Source organism: Oncorhynchus clarkii, unplaced genomic scaffold (assembly GCF_045791955.1).
Source record: "Oncorhynchus clarkii lewisi isolate Uvic-CL-2024 unplaced genomic scaffold, UVic_Ocla_1.0 unplaced_contig_9334_pilon_pilon, whole genome shotgun sequence".
Taxonomy (NCBI): domain Eukaryota; kingdom Metazoa; phylum Chordata; class Actinopteri; order Salmoniformes; family Salmonidae; genus Oncorhynchus; species Oncorhynchus clarkii.
Genome location: NW_027258101.1, coordinates 86443 through 104714, shown reverse-complemented (window position 1 = coordinate 104714; position 18272 = coordinate 86443). Strand labels below are relative to the sequence as shown.

Here is an 18272-nt window from a genome sequence, read left to right as displayed (position 1 = left end):
CCGGAAGTGTTGGAAAGATTAAAATCCTCTTGAGTGACAGCGGCGGTTTGGTACATTGTATTTTTTGTCTTTCTGTAGGGATGGAGGTGACACGAACAAGTAATTCACCTCTTTATGCACCCTTATAGATAATATACACAAAGATTATAGTCGTATGCTATTAGATACACAAACTTAGCTGTGGTTTCTCACCGCACAATCATGATTCCGTTCATTTCCGCGAGGTTGTGAATGCTAACCCGCTAACTAGCATTAATAGCTAGCTTGCGTGGTGAGTAAACCACCAACGCATGTTGGCTGATTGCTGTTTTTGTATTACAGATTTCAAAGACAGTTTAAGCACTGTGTACAGCGCAATAGAGGAAGCAGACTTTCTCGCAATCGATGGGGAATTTTCAGGTAAGTCATTGTTAGCTATCTATTTAACTGGCAAACATTTTATAGTTCCATCTTAACTAGCTCGCTGGCCAACCCGTTTCCGTGGCTGCTACAAGCCACACACACGCAGTCGGTTTTGAACTCTTGACATCTTCATCATGTTCTAGTTAATACAGTAGAAAATATACTCTATTCGGTTTCAGGTATTAGCGATGGGCCCAACGTCAGCGCACTGACTAACGGGTTGGACACGCCAGAGGAGCGCTACATGAAGCTAAAAAAGGTAACAGTCAAGAGAGACATGCGTTTAGAGTTGGGGGGCAATGCGGTTTCTGCATTATGCTGCATTTACTTGACACTACAACGTTTTATGGCAGCCATGTTTGTTCCCCGTTAGTTTAACATGGAGAATATTTAACAATGTAACCCCAGCTTTTATTTCTTTCATCACATCCCCAGTGGGTCAGAAGTTTACATACACTCAATTAGTATTTTGTAGCATTGCCTTTAAATTGTTTAACATGGGTCAAACGTTTTGGGTAGCCTTCCACAAACTTCCCACAGTAAGTTGGGTAAATTTTGGCCCATTCCTCCTGACAGAGCTGGTGTAACTGAGTCAGGTTTGTAGGCCTCCTTGCTCGCACACGCTTTCTCAGTTCTGCCCACAAATTTTCTATAGGATTGAGGTCAGGGCTTTGTGATGGCCACTCCAATACCTTGACTTTGTTGTCCTCAAGCCATTTTGCCATAACTTTGGAAGTATGCTTGGGGTAAATGTCCATTTGGAAGACCCATTTGCAACCAAGCTTTAATTTGATGATGTCTTGAGATGTTGCTTCAATATATCCACATCATTTTCGTCCCTCATGATGCCATCTATTTTGTGAAGTGCACCAGTCCCTCCTGCAGCAAAGCAGCCCCACAACATGATGCTGCCACCTCTGCGCTTCATGGTTGGGATGGTTTTCTTTGGCTTCTTAGCCTCCCCCATTTTCCTCCAAACATCACAATGGTCATTATGGCCAAACAGTTCTGTTTTTGTTTCATCAGACCAGAGGACATTTCTCCAAAAAGTACAATCTTTGTCCCCATGTGCAGTTCCAAACTGTAGTCTGGCTTTTATAGTGGTTTTGTAGCACTGGTTTCTTCCTTGCTGAGCGTCCTTCAGGTTATGTCGATATAGGACTTGTGTTACTGTGGATATAGATACTTTTGTACCTGCTTCCTCCAGCATCTTCACAAGGTAATTTGCTGCTGTTCTAGGATTGATTTTCACTTTTTGCGCCAAAGTACGTTCATCTCTAGGAGACAGAATGTATCTCCTTCCTGAGCGGTATGACGGCTGTGTGGTCCCATGGCGTTTATACTTGCAATTCAATTAGCCTATCAGAAGCTTCTAACGCCATGACATTTTCTGGAATTTTCCAAGCTGTTTAAAGGCACAGTCAACTTAGTGTATGTAAACTTCTGACCCACTGGAATTGTGATAGTGATTTACAAGTCAAATATTCTGTCTGTAAACAATTGTTGGAAAAATTACTTGTGTCATGCACAAAGTAGATGTCCTAACCGACTTGCCAAAACTATAGTTTATCAAGAAATGTGTGGAGTGGTTGAAAAACGAGTTTTAATGACTCCAACCTAAGTGTATGTAAACTCCACACTGTATATAACTAATATAGCTTGCATAACTTTTTATATCATGGCTGAATTTGATCATGGTTTTCAGGTGTTTTGATTCCTGGAGTCTGTATGTATGGGCCACAACAAGGCCATGTGCTATCGGTCCTGCTTTAAATGTACACTTGAGACTCTCTCCTCTCCTCTGGCTCTCCACCCCCACTCTCTCTCTCTATCCAGCATTCCATGGACTTCTTGCTGTTTCAGTTTGGACTGTGTACGTTCACATATGACCAGGCAGAGTCCAAGTGAGTGGGATTTCTCTCTCCGATTTAACATTTAACAAGCAGTCGGTTTTGAACTGAGTTACATCTGAGTAACATGAAGCTTCTCAGAGTAGGAGTGCTGATTTAGGATCCGTTTTTAGCCTTTCTGATTGTTCTGAATGAGACTCCATATGGACCTGATCCTATATCGGCCCTCTTAAGCTTGACGCATAGGACCCGTGACCTGACCCCAGATCAGTTAGTGATTTATCCAACTCTTCTCTGCTGTGTTACACTGTCATAACAAACGGGTTGTGTCTGAAATACTGATCTGGGACCAGCTGATATAGTCTGATATAGTGTTAAATAGAAAGTCTAAGTCAGCTATATTGAATGATGTGATCTCTATGCAGGCTATAGGAATGTTTAACCTACCTGACCTGCTGTTCTTTCTCTCCTGGTGTTTTTGTCCCCACAGGTACGTCATCAAGACTTTTAATTTTTATATATTCCCAAAGCCGTTCAACAGAACCTCCCCAGACACCAAGTTCATCTGCCAGGTTAGAAAACCGTTGGTCTGTCTTATTTTATCCGGGTGGTACAAGCATTTCTTATTGGTGCTTCCACAACCTGCATCGCTTGCTGTTTGGGGTTTTAGGCTGGGTTTCTGTACAGCACTTAGAGATATCAGCTGATGTAAGAAGGGCTATGTAAATACATGGGGAGTGACGACCTAAACCTGTCCAATCAAATCCTGTTTCAGCCCGTTATGTAAATACACGTGATTTGATTGGACAGGTTTAGGTCGTCACTCCCCGTTTCTGCCTGTTATGTAAATACACGTGATTTGATTGGACAGGTTTAGGTCGTCACTCCCCGTTTCAGCCCGTTTGCTTCCTTTCCATCCCTGGAGAACAGGACCCATGTTGCCCCTGGTAGTGCGTTGGTAAATATGTCTGTGTTTTGTTATTTCAGAGTTCCAGCATTGACTTCCTGGCCAGTCAGGGTTTTGACTTCAACAAAGTGTTCCGTCACGGTAGGTGGCTTTCTGTCTGGTTGCCGTAGAAATCCCAACTAGGACAATAAATCGGTTGATGGATTGAAGCTACTCTAGCTAACCCCTCTGTTCTGGATGCTCTAGGAATTCCAACTAGGGCAATAAATCGATTGATGGATTGAAGCTACTCTAGCTAACCCCTCTGTTCTGGATGCTCTAGGAATTCCAACTAGGGCAATAAATCGATTGATAGATTGAAGCTACTCTAGCTAACCCCTCTGTTCTGGATGCTCTAGGAATTCCAACTAGGTCAATAAAGATGACTAAGTGATTGATTTAAAATAACCAACACTCCGCCATCTAACCCCGCCTCCTTTTCTGGTTGCCGTAGGGATCCCGTACCTGAACCAGGAAGAGGAAGTGCAGCTGCGGGAGCAGTATGAGGAGAGGCGGAGTCAGAGTAACGGATCAGGAAACCCCTCCTACATCTCCCCCAACTCAAACAAAGGCCCCGGTAGCATCCCCGAGGAGCACAGGGAGTACATCGGGCGGGTGGTGTAAGTTTAAACCTGACTCCCATTTCTAGTTACAACTTTAGACTGTAGTTGCATGTGGTGAGAGAGATGACAGCCTGGTCCCAAATCTGCCCCTTTCCCTAGCCACCTGCTGACACCAGATCCTCCAGCCGCCCCTTTCCCTCCCTAGCCACCCTCTGACACTAGTTCCTCCTACCGCCCCTTTCCCTCCCTAGCCACCTGCTGACACCAGTTCCTCCTTCAAATAAGGCAGCCACCTGCTGACACCAGATCCTCCTTCAAATAAGGCACGGTTTAAACTCCTCCAAACGGGTGTTACAGCCTCAGCGTGGAACCCGTCCTACGGTCCACGGTGAAGTCACATGGTACTGATTTATGTCTAGCGGAGCAGAAATCCATGGTAACAGTCCAGACAGGACCATTCAGCTCCAGCCCAGAACGCATCCCTGTCGTCATTTTGTTAAGTCTTCCTCCTGCCTCTTGTCCCTGGCAGAGAGAAGGTGGAATCTCTGTTCACTACCTCCGAGAAGACTGTGGACCTGGAGCCCTGCACTGGGTAAAGAAACGTGTCTGTGTGTGTGTGAGAAATGTGCATTTATACAACACTTATTTCAGTCTCAAAGGGCTTTACCCCCCCAGCAATATTTACCAGTGTTTTATTTATTAAAAACCTCCATTCCCCCTGTTCTGTTCTCTGCTCCACTCCAGGTTTCAGAGGAAGCTGATCTACCAGACTCTCAACTCCAAGTAAGTACGTTCTGTCCTTCAAGAGCAGCAATGTTCTAGAACTCTGCAGATATGATTCAGTGTTCCATCCCAAGAACACAGGGAGATGAATGAAATCCACATCCCAAGAACACAGGGAGATGAATGAAATCCACATCCCAAGAACACAGGGAGATGAATGAAATCCACATCCCAAGAACACAGGGAGATGAATGAAATCCACATCCCAAGAACACAGGGAGATGAATGAAATCCACATCCCAAGAACACAGGGAGATGAATGAAATCCACATCCCAAGAACACAGGGAGATGAATGAAATCCACATCCCAAGAACACAGGGAGATGAACGAAATCCACATCCCAAGAACACAGGGAGATGAATGAAATCCACATTCCCAAGAACACAGGGAGATGAATGAAATCCACATCCCAAGAACACAGGGAGATGAATGAAATCCACATCCCAAGAACACAGGGAGATGAATGAAATCCACATTCCCAAGAACACAGGGAGATGAATGAAATCCACATCCCAAGAACACAGGGAGATGAATGAAATCCACATCCCAAGAACACAGGGAGATGAATGAAATCCACATCCCAAGAACACAGGGAGATTAATGAAATCCACATTCCCAAGAACACAGGGAGATGAATGAAATCCACATCCCAAGAACACAGGGAGATGAATGAAATCCACATCCCAAGAACACAGGGAGATGAATGAAATCCACATTCCCAAGAACACAGGGAGATTAATGAAATCCACATTCCCAAGAACACAGGGAGATGAATGAAATCCACATCCCAAGAACACAGGGAGATTAATGAAATCCACATTCCCAAGAACACAGGGAGATGAATGAAATCCACATCCCAAGAACACAGGGAGATGAATGAAATCCACATTCACAAGAACACGGGGAGATGAATGAAATCCACATCCCAAGAACACAGGGAGATGAATGAAATCCACACCCCAAGAACACAGGGAGATGAATGAAATCCACATCCCAAGAACACAGGGAGATGAATGAAATCCACATCCCAAGAACACAGGGAGATGAATGAAATCCACATTCCCAAGAACACAGGGAGATGAATGAAATCCACACCCCAAGAACACAGGGAGATGAATGAAATCCACATCCCAAGAACACAGGGAGATGAATGAAATCCACATCCCAAGAACACAGGGAGATGAATGAAATCCACTTTTTGAATTGTTACCATTCTGCTATTTCTAAAACAGATGAATTAGGGTTTATAACTGTAGTTTTAACGCTGCTTAGTGACAGTTAATGTTTATAATAAAATGTTTATATAGTTCTAGTACTGAGTGTGTATATTGTACAGAGATGACATATCTTTATAGAAGGATAATGTTGATCTACTCTCCTTTAGGTTCCCAAAGGGTCTTCATGTGGAGACCTTGGAGACAGAGAAGGTCAGTCTGCCAGCTAGATCAGTGGTTCTCAAACCTCTCCTCGGGGAGCACCCCCAGCCAGTCCATGTATTTGATCTATTCCAGAGCCCTTACGGGTCTCGTGATCACGGCCGGTTGTGATACAGCCCGGGATCGAACCAGGGTCTGTAGTGACGCCTCTAGCACTTTCGATGCAGTGCCTTAAACCGCTAGCACACCTGATTAAACTAATCATTAAGACCTTTATACTAGGAATAAGGCTCCAGAATGGCGCAGCGATTTAAAGCACTACATTGAAGTGCTAGAGACGTCACTACAGACCCTGGTTCGATCCTGGGCTCTATCACAACAGGCTGTGATCAAGAGTCCCGTAGGGCAGCGCACAATTGGCCCAGCATCAACCGGGTTAGGGGAGGGGTAGGCCGTCATTGTAAAATAATAATTAGTTCTTAACTGACCCCCCCCCCCCCCCCCTGCCGGTGTTCTAGTCTGACTGTGGGACTGTCTCCAGTCAGTAGGTGTGAGTGATGCTGTGGGATTGTCTCCAGTCAGTAGGTGTGAGTGATGCTGTGGGATTGTCTCCAGTCAGTAGGTGTGAGTGATGCTGTGGGATTGTCTCCAGTCAGTAGGTGTGAGTGATGCTGTGGGATTGTCTCCGGTCAGTAGGTGTGAGTGATGCTGTGGGATTGTCCCCGGTCAGTAGGTGTGAGTGATGCTGTGGGATTGTCCCCAGTCAGTAGGTGTGAGTGATGCTGTGGGATTGTCTCCGGTCAGTAGGTGTGAGTGATGCTGTGGGATTGTCTCCAGTCAGTAGGTGTGTGTTGATGTACATTTATAGACGGGTGTATTATGTGATGATATAATGGGGTTTCAGAAAGAGCGCTACATCCAGATCAGCAAGGTGGACGACGAGGAGCGGAAGAGGAGGGAGCGGCAGAAACAGGAGAGAGAACAGGTGACGTTCCTTCTACCGTTTTTTCTATATAAAAAAAGCAAACCCAACATTCCAGAACATTCCCCCCTGTGGTGTTCTAGATGGAAGCAGTTTAAACACAGTAACTCCAGAATGACACGACCAGTTGAATTTTCTCCCGAAAGAAACACGATTAGGAGGCAACGTTTTGAATCTGGGAGATTACTTGTCCAATAAGAGACATTCCTTTGTAGTTTCTTTGCAATGTTTTGCTGTGTTTCCTACTGAACGTGACCCTCGTCAATCCTTCCAGGAGGAGCTGAATGACGCTGTGGGATTCTCCAGGGTCATACACGCCATCTCCAAATCTGTGAGTTACCCTGACAACCTGGTATCAAATGGTTTCGTTTTAATCTGTATCTTTTGTTACGTTGCGATGTACCAGTATATGCCAACTGCCTTTGCAATCCACCACTGAAACTATAAGGAATATTGTAGTTGAGTGAGTTCTCCTTGATCTCTCTTTGGGCGCTATACCTTTTAGGATGGGACTCATCTCTTTCCCCCCTCTCTCCAACCCAGGGAAAGTTGGTGGTTGGCCACAACATGCTGCTGGACGTCATGCACACCATCCATCAGTTCTACTGCGTACTGCCAGAGGTACAAAACACGCACCATTTTATATATGAACACAGTGGTTTATTTTTATATATATATTTTTTTTAATTTCACCTTTATTTAACCAGGTAGGCCAGTTGAGAACAAGTTCTCATTTACAACTGACCTGGCCAACATGAAGCAAAGCAGTGTGACACAGAGTTACACGTGGGATAAACAAGCATATAGTCAATGACACAATAGAAAAGTCTATATACAGTGTATGCAAATGAGGTGAGATAATGGAGTTAAGGCAACAAATAAGCCGTAGTGGTGAAATGATTTAGCAATTAAACACTGGAGTGATAGATGTGCAGAAGATGAATGTGCAAGTAGAGATACTGGGGGGCACAAAACGGATGGCACTGTGATAGACTGCATCCAATTTGTTGAGTAGAGTGTTGGAGACTATTTTGTAAGTGACATCGCCGAAGTCGAGGATCGGTAGGATAGTCAGTTTTACGAGGGTATGTTTGGCAGCGTGAGTGAAGGATGCTTTGTTGCGTAATAGGAAGCAGATTCTAGATTTCATTTTGTGAGTCTAGAAGGAGAGTTAACGGTTTAACCAGACACCTAGATATTTGTAGATGTTAGAACAGTCCAGAGTAGTGATGCTGGATGGGCGGGCAGATGCTGGTAGCGATCGTTTGAAGAGCATGCATTTAGGTTTACTTGCATTAAGAGCAGTTGGAGGCCACTGAAGCAGAGTTGTATGGCATTGAAGCTCGTCTGGAGGTTTGTTAAGTGTCCAAAGAAGGGCCAGAAGTATACAGAATGGTATTGTCTGCGTAGAGGTGGATCAGAGAATCACCAGCAGCAAGAGCAACATCATTGATGTATACAGAGAAAAGCGTTGGCCCGAGAATTTAACCCTGTGGCACCCCCATAGACTGCCAGAGGTCCGGACAACAGGCCCTCCGATTTGACACACTGAACTCTTTCTGAGAAGTAGTTGGTGAACCAGACGAGGCAGTCATTTGAGAAACCAAGGCTGTCGATTCTGCCGATAAGAATGTGGTGATTGACAGAGTTGAAAGCCTTGGCCAGGTCGATGAATACGGCTGCACAGTAATGTCTCTTATCGATGGAGGTTATGATATCGTTTAGGACCTTGAGCGTGGCTGAGGTGCACCCATGACCAGCTCTGAAACCAGAATGCATAGCAGAGAAGGTACGGTGGGATTCGAAATGGGATTCGGTGAGCTGTTTGTTAACTTGGCTTTCGATGACTTTAGAAAGGCAGGGTAGGATAGCTATAGGTCTGCAGCAGTTTGGGTCTAGAGTGTCTCCCCCTTTGAAGAGGGGGATTACCGTGGCAGCTTTTCAATCTTTGGGGATCTCAAACAATACGAAAGAGATGTTTAACAGGCTAGTAATAGGGGTTGCAACAATTTTGGCTGTAATTTTAGAGAGGGTCCAGATTGTCTAGCCCGGCTGATTTGTTGGGGTCCAGATTTTGCAGCTCGTTCAGAACATCAGCTTTATGGATTTGAGTGAAGGAGAAATGGGGGAGGCTTGGGAAAATTGCTGTGGGGGGTGGAGGGCTGTTGACCAGGGTAGGAGTGGCCAGGTGGAAAGCATGGCCAGCTGTAGAAAAATGCTAATTGAAATCCTCAATTATCGCGGATTTATAGGTGGTGACAATGTTTTCTATCCTCCGTGCAGTGGTCAGCTGGGAGGAGGTGCCCTTATTCTCCATGGACTTTACAGTGTCCCAGGAGGAGGTGCTCTTATTCTCCATGGACTTTACAGTGTCCCAGGACTTTTTGGAGTTTGTTGCAGGATGCAAATTTCTGTTTGAAAAAGCTAGCCTTTGCTTTTCTGACTGCCTGTGTATATTGGTTCCTAACTTCCCTGAGAAGTTGCATATCGCGGGGGCTATACGATGCTAATGCAGTACGCCACAGGATGTTTTTGTGCTGGTCAAGGGCAGTCAGGTCTGGAGTGAACCAAGGACTATATCTGTTCTTAGTTCTACATTTTTTTTTTAACGGGGCATGTTTATTAAAGATTGTGAGGAAAGCACTTTTTAAAGAATAACCAGTTGTATTCTACTGACGGAATGAGGTCGGAAACACAGTGGCTTAGAAGAACCCTGTTTATTTTCTATTTGACATTCTTTTCTTTCTTCCCCACAGGACCTGAATGACTTTAAAGAAGTCACTCAGTGTGTCTTCCCCAGGTAAATACATTTTGCTGTGTCAGGGTTTCGGTGGGTCTCCCCAGGTTAAAGACATACTGCTGTGTCAGGGTTTCGGTGGGTCTTCCCCAGGTAAAGACATTCTGCTGTGTCAGGGTTTCAGTGGGTCTTCCCCATTCTGCTGTGTCAGGGTTTCAGTGGGTCTTCCCCAGGTAAAGACATTCTGCTGTGTCAGGGTTTCAGTGGGTCTTCCCCAGGTATATACATTCTGCTGTGTCAGGGTTTCAGTGGGTCTTCCCCAGGTAAAGACATTCTGCTGTGTCAGGGTTTCGGTGGGTCTTCCCCAGGGTAAAGGGCATACTGCTACTACTTCTCTATGGGCCGTTCTGGCTCCGACAAGGCTTACCACTACTTTGACCTAACCTCTCTGGGAGTCAATCTATTTATCTGGGGCGCTGATAATCTAGAAACCTCTCCAGTAGCCCAGAGGTTGGAGAGGGGGACCAGCAGCTGGAAGAGCCGGCGACACACATGGGAATGAACTGGCAGCTGGAAGACTGCTGCTCTGATCCCTTGTACCATCTCCTGCCGTTGTGCAAGGCCCTTAACCCACCAGGTTTTTCACCCAGGAGCTCTGCTCTGCGTCTGACCCGGCGCCCCTCCCCCTCAATGCGGCGCCCCTCCCCCTCAATGCGGCGCCCCTCCCCCTCAATGCGGCGCCCCTCCCCCTCAATGCGGCGCCCCTCCCCCTCAATGCGGCGCGCCCCTCCCCCTCAACGCGCTGCCCCTCCCCCTCAATGCGTGTGTATATCTGGTGCTGTTGGACAGATGTTCCCCTCTAACCAACGGATCAAGTATCTTCTCTATTGTTTCCTCAGGCTGTTGGACACCAAGCTCATGGCCACTACGCAACCTTTCAAGGTAATACTATTTCCACTATTTAGATGTCAGGTTAAAGGATGTCATAGCCTCCCGGGTGGTGAAGTGGTTCAGGGCTGTGCCACCAGAGACTCTGAGTTCGCGCCCAGGCTCTGTCGCAACCGGCCGCGAACGGGAGGTCCTTGGGGCGACGCACAATTGGCCTAGCGTCGTCCGGGTTAGGGAGGGTTTGGCCGGTAGGGATATCCTTGTCTCATCGCGCACCAGCGACTCCTGTGGCGGGCCGGGTGCAGTGCACGCTAACCAAGGTCGCCAGGTACACAGTGTTTCCTCCGACACATTGGTGCGGCTGGCTTCCGGGTTGGATGCCCGCTGTGTTAAGAAGCAGTGCGGCTTGGTTGTGTATCGGAGGATGCATGACTTTCGACCTTCGTCTTTCCCGAGCCCGTACGGGAGTTGTAGCGATGAGACAAGATAGTAGCTACTAACAATTGGATACCACGAAAAAGGGTAAATTAACAACAACAAAAAGGATGTCATGAAACCCCCTGTGGAAGTCTGAAGAATATTTATTGTGCCTTTTGTTATTTGAACCCTTCTAGGAGTTGATCAACATCACGTCTCTAGCAGAGCTGCAGAAACAGCTGAAAGAGAGCCCCTTCAAATCTCCTAAAGTTGGTAAGAGAACATGACGACGACTACGCCACGTTTAAGGAACAGGAAGTTATTTCAGAAGCTAATAGGGGAGGAGTATCTAACAAAATAACTACATCACATGAACTAAATCATATAGCTTTGAACATAATAGAAATGGCGGTACGTTTTGTGTACAAAATTCTAACTTGCTCAACCTTATATTGTCTTTAGTCGAGGACATCATTCTACAGCAGTGGTTCTCAACCAGGGGTACTAGGAGCCCCTGGCGGTACTAGACCTATCCACATGGGGTGCTTGAGAAGACTCCTAATACCATAGGCTTACTGTTAAAATGCAAGAGGGAGTACTTCAGGTGTACTCCGGACAGAGGAAATTATACTTGGTGTTTTAACCGAGGTTGAACCATTTGATCTATAGGACCTGTGTAGATACTGTGATGCAGTGGTATTCAACGTCGGGGAAGTGACTGCAGTGGGGCCACTTTTTTTAGGAGTACAGATTATTGTATGGGACCGTATACTAACAAACATCTAAGTTTTTATAGTCATTAGATTTTGGCGTCGCAAGCAGTAGCAGTGTGTGGACAAAATCAATGGGGGAAGCAGAGACAGAAAATAATGAAACATAAAACCAACCCGTGTTAGCATTTCCCAAACTCAATCCTCGGGACCCCAGGGGGTGCACGGTTTGGGGGGGGTGCACGGTTTGGGTGCACGGTTTGCTTCATGGTTTTTGGCTTATGGTTCTCACCCCTACCATAGACTTACACAGTAATTATGACAACATCCAGAGGACGTCCTCCAACCAATCAGAGCTCATGTGTGAACTGAACTGACATGTTGTCCATCCAATCAAAGGATCAGAGAACGTCAGAATCTAGTACCAAAAGTAGAAGCTACAGCTAGCTAGCACTGCGGGGAATCGTTGACTCAAAGAGAGAAATGCAATAGTTGAACATTTATGAACAAAGTCATTTCTTCCTAAATAAAGAAGCTAGAGATGAACTATTTTCAGTTTGACTCACGTAGCTAGCGAATGCAGTTACCTAGTGTTAGCCTACTGAAACACGCTGCTCAAATAGAGGGATGATATGCTAGCTAGCTGGCTAGGACTTTCCAACACAACACTGGAACTATTCCAAGTCAAGGTAAGCTTTTGGTTTTACTAATTTATTTGCCACTTGGGCCCGCCAATGTAAGTGCTAAACTGCTTACTTGCTGTACACTGTATCGTTACTGCATGATTGTAGCAGGTTTTACTAACGCGCTAGTTCTATTGGCTGTGTTGACTATGACGTTACTTTAGCTAATATGGTGACGACGCCGAAGTCCTTGTGTAGCGGTTATATGGTATGGCTTGGAAGTTTTTTGTTGTTGTCGCCTGGTCACACACCGCGCATGTGTTGTGCATTGGAGTCCACAAGCGAAGGGATAAGGTGAGAGGAGAGCGCATCGTTGTGAGAAGGAAAAACAACGTGGCTGCTATGAAAGTCAACACGTGATAAGGGGTGTATTCATTTAGCTGATTCTGTTGAACTTTTCTTAAACTGAAGCAAATGGAGCAAAACGGGTTACAATATACCTGAATTTGTCCAATAGAAACTCTCGTTTGCAACTTGGACTAATGATTACACCCTATATCAGCTTCGATGCAGGCAAGAGTGTGCAAGGCGGTATTGAATGTGTCACGGTCACCTCAAATGTTTATCTCGACCTGTGTTGCACCTAAGTTGTAAACTTTTATTCATAGGCTAGGTTGTAGCAACATCATGATGGGTACAGGGACCATTTGAGTATCATGTCGTAGCCTTGACCTATCGCTGTTACATTGAACAGGGTGAATGGAATATAATAATATGGTGTAATAGAAATAAGGCCAAGCTCATGGGGGAAAAAAACCCTGACTCGTGATAATGGCTTTGTTTGCTCTATAACCTGTTAGCTCATATGCCTCGCCACCGTGCTGTGTAGGCCGAGACAAGACGGTGGCAGAATTAATTCAAACACACCTTTTCTGTTTCATCACAAAACCGGACAGCAACATCTGTCTGATGTCCACAAATATTTGTGTATGTAACAAACAGTTGCTTGACCATGCTGTCGCTCATGTAAGTTAATGTTTCCGACATTTTTGAACTGCTAAACAACTATCAATGTCGAACCACGGATCGTTACCGCAAGTCGAAAAGAAATAAAGAGCTTTCCATCTTGTCCAGCTGTGTATGTAACATTTCACGTAAACCCCGTTTCCTGTCTGCATCGAAGTACCTAGCATCGAGCATGGTGGCAACACAGTAAAGAGGCTCAGAGAGAATGCCACCGAATCGCTTGTTCACAGCCTCGAGTACTTTTCCAAGTTAACCCCACGGTCTGTGTGGGCAGTTTTGTTGAGCAGGCGCTTCAATGCCATGACAGAGGGTATCACGTCTGCTGCAGACACAGGTGATGAGCTTATTTCTCCAGTCAGTTGTTTGAATGGAGCTAGGAGGGTGTTCATGTTTCAAACATCTTCTCAAATGACATTAAAATGGCAGCAGCGGTATGAGAACCAGCACATTCTTGAGCAATACGGCTTTGCTCATTCGGAAATCCTCGTCATCCCCATGAGCATGCTGAGTCTGACAGCACAGCGGGTCGACATCACTGGTCCAAATGTCGGTCGTGACGCCCATAGCAAGTAGCACATCATGAATTCCATTATCTTGGCTTTAATGGATTTCGCCTTTGCGTTGTCTCGCTGAAATGTAATTACTCAAATGACTGCTCGTCTTGAACTTGTTTAGTTGTTGGAAGTGTGCACTTACTGTTCTGCAGATTCTGTCGTGCTGTATTTTTCGTGTTATTGTCACGGATTTAATTTATATACCTACGCAGTCAGTAGAATAGGACAGGTCTCATCCATGACTAATGTAGTGTCTGATTACAGAATAGGACAGGTCTCATCCATGGTTAATGTAGTGTCTGATAACAGTAGAATAGGACAGGTCTCCATCCATGGCTAATGTAGTGTCTGATTACAGTAGAATAGGACAGGTCTCATCCATGGCTAATGTAGTGTCTGATTTATCCCTGCTTCTTTCCTCCGTGGCCCAGTGACGGCGGAGGGGTTCCCCAGCTACGATACAGCCCAGGAACAGCTCCACGAGGCGGGCTACGATGCCTTCATCACTGGTCTCTGCTTCATCTCCATGGCCAACTACCTAGGTACTGCCTTCTACACTGTATACTGCTATAGGTACTGCCTTTTACACTGTGTACTGCTATAGGTACTGCCTTTTACACTGTGTACTGCTATAGGTACTGCCTTTTACACTGTGTACTGCCTTCTACACTGTATACTGCTATAGGTACTGCCTTTTACACTGTGTACTGCTATAGGTACTGCCTTTTACACTGTGTACTGCCTAGGTACTGCCTTCTACACTGTGTACTGCTATAGGTACTGCCTTTTACACTGTGTACTGCTATAGGTACTGCCTTCTACACTGTGTACTGCCTAGGTACTGCCTTTTACACTGTGTACTGCGTAGGTACTGCCTTTTACACTGTGTACTGCCTAGGTACTGCCTTCTACACTGTATACTGCTATGGGTACTGCCTTCTACACTGTGTACTGCTATAGGTACTGCCTTTTACACTGTGTACTGCCTTCTACACTGTATACTGCTATAGGTACTGCCTTTTACACTGTGTACTGCTATAGGTACTGCCTTTTACACTGTGTACTGCCTAGGTACTGCCTTCTACACTGTGTACTGCTATAGGTACTGCCTTTTACACTGTGTACTGCTATAGGTACTGCCTTCTACACTGTGTACTGCCTAGGTACTGCCTTTTACACTGTGTACTGCCTAGGTACTGCCTTTTACACTGTGTACTGCCTAGGTACTGCCTTCTACACTGTATACTGCTATGGGTACTGCCTTCTACACTGTGTACTGCCTAGGTACTGCCTTTTACACTGTGTACTGCCTAGGTACTGCCTTTTACACTGTGTACTGCCTAGGTACTGCCTTTTACACTGTGTACTGCCTAGGTACTGCCTTTTACACTGTGTACTGCCTAGGTACTGCCTTTTACACTGTGTACTGCCTAGGTACTGCCTTCTACACTGTGCACTGCCTAGGTACTGCCTTTTACACTGTGTACTGCCTAGGTACTGCCTTTTACACTGTGTACTGCCTATGTACTGCCTTTTACACTGTGTACTGCCTAGGTACTGCCTTCTACACTGTGTACTGCCTAGGTACTGCCTTTTACACTGTGTACTGCCTAGGTACTGCCTTTTACACTGTGTACTGCCTAGGTACTGCCTTCTACACTGTGTACTGCCTAGGTACTGCCTTCTACACTGTGTACTGCTATGGGTACTGCCTTCTACACTGTGTACTGCTATAGGTACTGCCTTCTACACTGTGTACTGCTATAGGTACTGCCTTCTACACTGTGTACTGCCTAGGTACTGCCTTCTACACTGTGTACTGCTATGGGTACTGCCTTCTACACTGTATACTGCTATGGGTACTGCCTTCTACACTGTGTACTGCTATAGGTACTGCCTTCTACACTGTATACTGCTATAGGTACTGCCTTCTACACTGTATACTGCTATAGGTACTGCCTTCTACACTGTATACTGCTATAGGTACTGCCTTCTACACTGTATACTGCCTTCTACACTGTATACTGCTATAGGTACTGCCTTCTACACTGTATACTGCTATGGGTACTGCCTTCTACACTGTATACTGCTATAGGTACTGCCTTCTACACTGTGTACTGCTATAGGTACTGCCTTCTACACTGTGTACTGCTATAGGTACTGCCTTCTACACTGTGTACTGCTATAGGTACTGCCTTTTACACTGTGTACTGCTATAGGTACTGCCTTTTACACTGTGTACTGCTATAGGTACTGCCTTTTACACTGTGTACTGCTATAGGTACTGCCTTTTACACTGTGTACTGCTATAGGTACTGCCTTTTACACTGTGTGCTGCTATGGGTACTGCCTTTTACACTGTATACTGCTATAGGTACTGCCTTCTACACTGTGTACTGCCTTCTACACTGTCTACTGCTATGGGTACTGCCTTTTACACTGTGTACTGCTATGGGTACTGCCTTTTACACTGTGTACTGCTATGGGTACTGCCTTCTACACTGGGTACTGCCTTCTACTACTACTATTCCTACTGTGGCCCTAACCCTACGCCTGTGGCCCTAACCCTACGCCTGTGGCCCTAACCCTACGCCTGTGGCCCTAACCCTACGCCTGTGGCCCTAACCCTACGCCTGTGGCCCTAACCCTACGCCTGTGGCTTGTGCTTCAATGGCCTTTTCTCATTTGGGCAAAAGTCTGCTCTCCTTCTTTCTCTCCTCCTGTGGTCGAAGATGTCAAATGGTTCGTAGGGAACGGAAGTCCTCCCCTCCTCGACAGCCACCTTTTTCATTGAGGATAGTGAAGTGTATCCTACCCTAAGTCCTTCATGGAGGAGTTGATCTGCCACCACAGCTTTTTGAGTCAGGTGTTGTCGGAGGAGACGAGCATGTACTCACTTAAAAACAACATGCTACTTATTGTTTTTATCTATAAAAAGTCTTGCGCAACCTAATTTGTTTTCATCACAAATATACATTTTTCTTTTGAGATCCACCCCTTGTGAACGTCATTCGCCTCGTGTGGTGCTACTGGAGGACTCATTTCCATCCACGTTCCCTCATCGCTGCCTCTCCTCGATTTTGACCTCTGACCTTTTTTCAAAAGGAGGCGTGAGAGGAGGCGGGAGTTGAGGAAAAGGCCGTCTCCGTGGTAACACTACCGCTTACCGTTAGTGAAAACGGACTGGGGGGAACAGTTCCATGGACAGCTTTGAATCTCTCTGATGCCGTGTGGACTACAGCAGTAGCTGCTGTGATGTGCGTCTGGTCATCGTGGCTGTTTCTCAATCTATTAAATACTTTCTCTTTCCTTCTCAGGTACTTTCCTGACTCCCCCCAGAGCCCACATCCCATCCCAATCGAAACTCATCCAACCCTTCGTCAACAAGTAAGATCTTGGTTCTCTCCCCTTCAGTTTATTTTACCTCTCCTACGGGGGACTGGTGTGTATATGTCCCCTAACCTCAGCATGTCTTAATGTAGTTATAACGCATCTGTCAGCTGTATGAAGCGTTATAATGCTACGTTGACGTCTCGTGTTTTCGCCAGACTGTTCCTGATGAGGATCATAGATATTCCCTACCTCAACATCAGCGGACCCGACCGTGAGTAGTTCAATGGGATACTGTATACTGTACAACACAGTAGTATTAGTTCAATGGGATACTATATACTGTACAACACAGTATTGGTAGTTCAATGGGATACTATATACTGTACAACACAGTATTGGTAGTTCAATGTGATACTATATACTGTACAACACAGTAGTATTAGTAGTTCAATCTGATACTATATACTCAACAACACAGTAGTATTAGTAGTTAAATGTGATACTATATACTGTACAACACAGTATTAGTAGTTAAATGTGATACTATATACTGTACAACACAGTATTAGTAGTTAAATGTGATACTATATACTGTACAGCACAGTATTAGTAGTTCAATGGGATACTACACACTGTACATCACCATGTCCTACAGCACAGCAGTATTAGACACTACCTCGTCTGCGTATAGTCGGCAGCGAAAAGAAAATGGAGAGGATTTATTAAAGATGGCATACAGAAATGGGCCGTGGTAATGATGTACATAAACCATTGGTCAGTGGTGACTGAACGTTCCTTGTTCCCCTCTTTATCTCCTCCCCCTCTGCCCCCCCCCCTTCATCCCCTCTGCCCCCCCCCCCCCCCCCCCCCCCTTCCCTTCCTCTCCTCTGCAGTCCAGCCCAAGAGGGATCATGTTCTTTACGTCACCTTCCCTAAGGAGTGGAAGACCAGTGACCTCTACCAGCTGTTCAGTGCCTTTGGTAAGATGATAATAATATATATCACTGCCGCCCGGGCCGGGTCACTGCCGCCCGGGCCGGGTCACTGCCGCCCGGGCCGGGTCACTGCCGCCTGGGCCAAC

General features: G+C 45.8%; 1 protein-coding gene across 2 annotated transcripts in view; it reads left to right on the top strand.

Annotated features, from left to right (window-relative positions):
* The window catches only part of LOC139395382 (poly(A)-specific ribonuclease (deadenylation nuclease)), a 28048-nt gene continuing 9776 nt past the window's right edge, over positions 1 to 18272 (top strand). For both annotated transcript variants that reach the window (XM_071142957.1, XM_071142958.1), the window contains exons 1-20: positions 1 to 99; positions 322 to 399; positions 582 to 661; positions 2239 to 2306; positions 2743 to 2824; positions 3240 to 3300; positions 3653 to 3818; positions 4291 to 4353; positions 4506 to 4544; positions 5930 to 5972; positions 6826 to 6906; positions 7178 to 7234; positions 7447 to 7524; positions 9660 to 9703; positions 10540 to 10582; positions 11143 to 11218; positions 14290 to 14400; positions 17176 to 17245; positions 17407 to 17462; positions 18085 to 18171. In XM_071142957.1, coding sequence (XP_070999058.1) covers positions 81 to 99; positions 322 to 399; positions 582 to 661; positions 2239 to 2306; positions 2743 to 2824; positions 3240 to 3300; positions 3653 to 3818; positions 4291 to 4353; positions 4506 to 4544; positions 5930 to 5972; positions 6826 to 6906; positions 7178 to 7234; positions 7447 to 7524; positions 9660 to 9703; positions 10540 to 10582; positions 11143 to 11218; positions 14290 to 14400; positions 17176 to 17245; positions 17407 to 17462; positions 18085 to 18171 — 1402 coding nt within the window. In that variant the 5' untranslated portion in view covers positions 1 to 80. The remainder of the gene's footprint in view (positions 100 to 321; positions 400 to 581; positions 662 to 2238; positions 2307 to 2742; positions 2825 to 3239; positions 3301 to 3652; positions 3819 to 4290; positions 4354 to 4505; positions 4545 to 5929; positions 5973 to 6825; positions 6907 to 7177; positions 7235 to 7446; positions 7525 to 9659; positions 9704 to 10539; positions 10583 to 11142; positions 11219 to 14289; positions 14401 to 17175; positions 17246 to 17406; positions 17463 to 18084; positions 18172 to 18272) is intronic.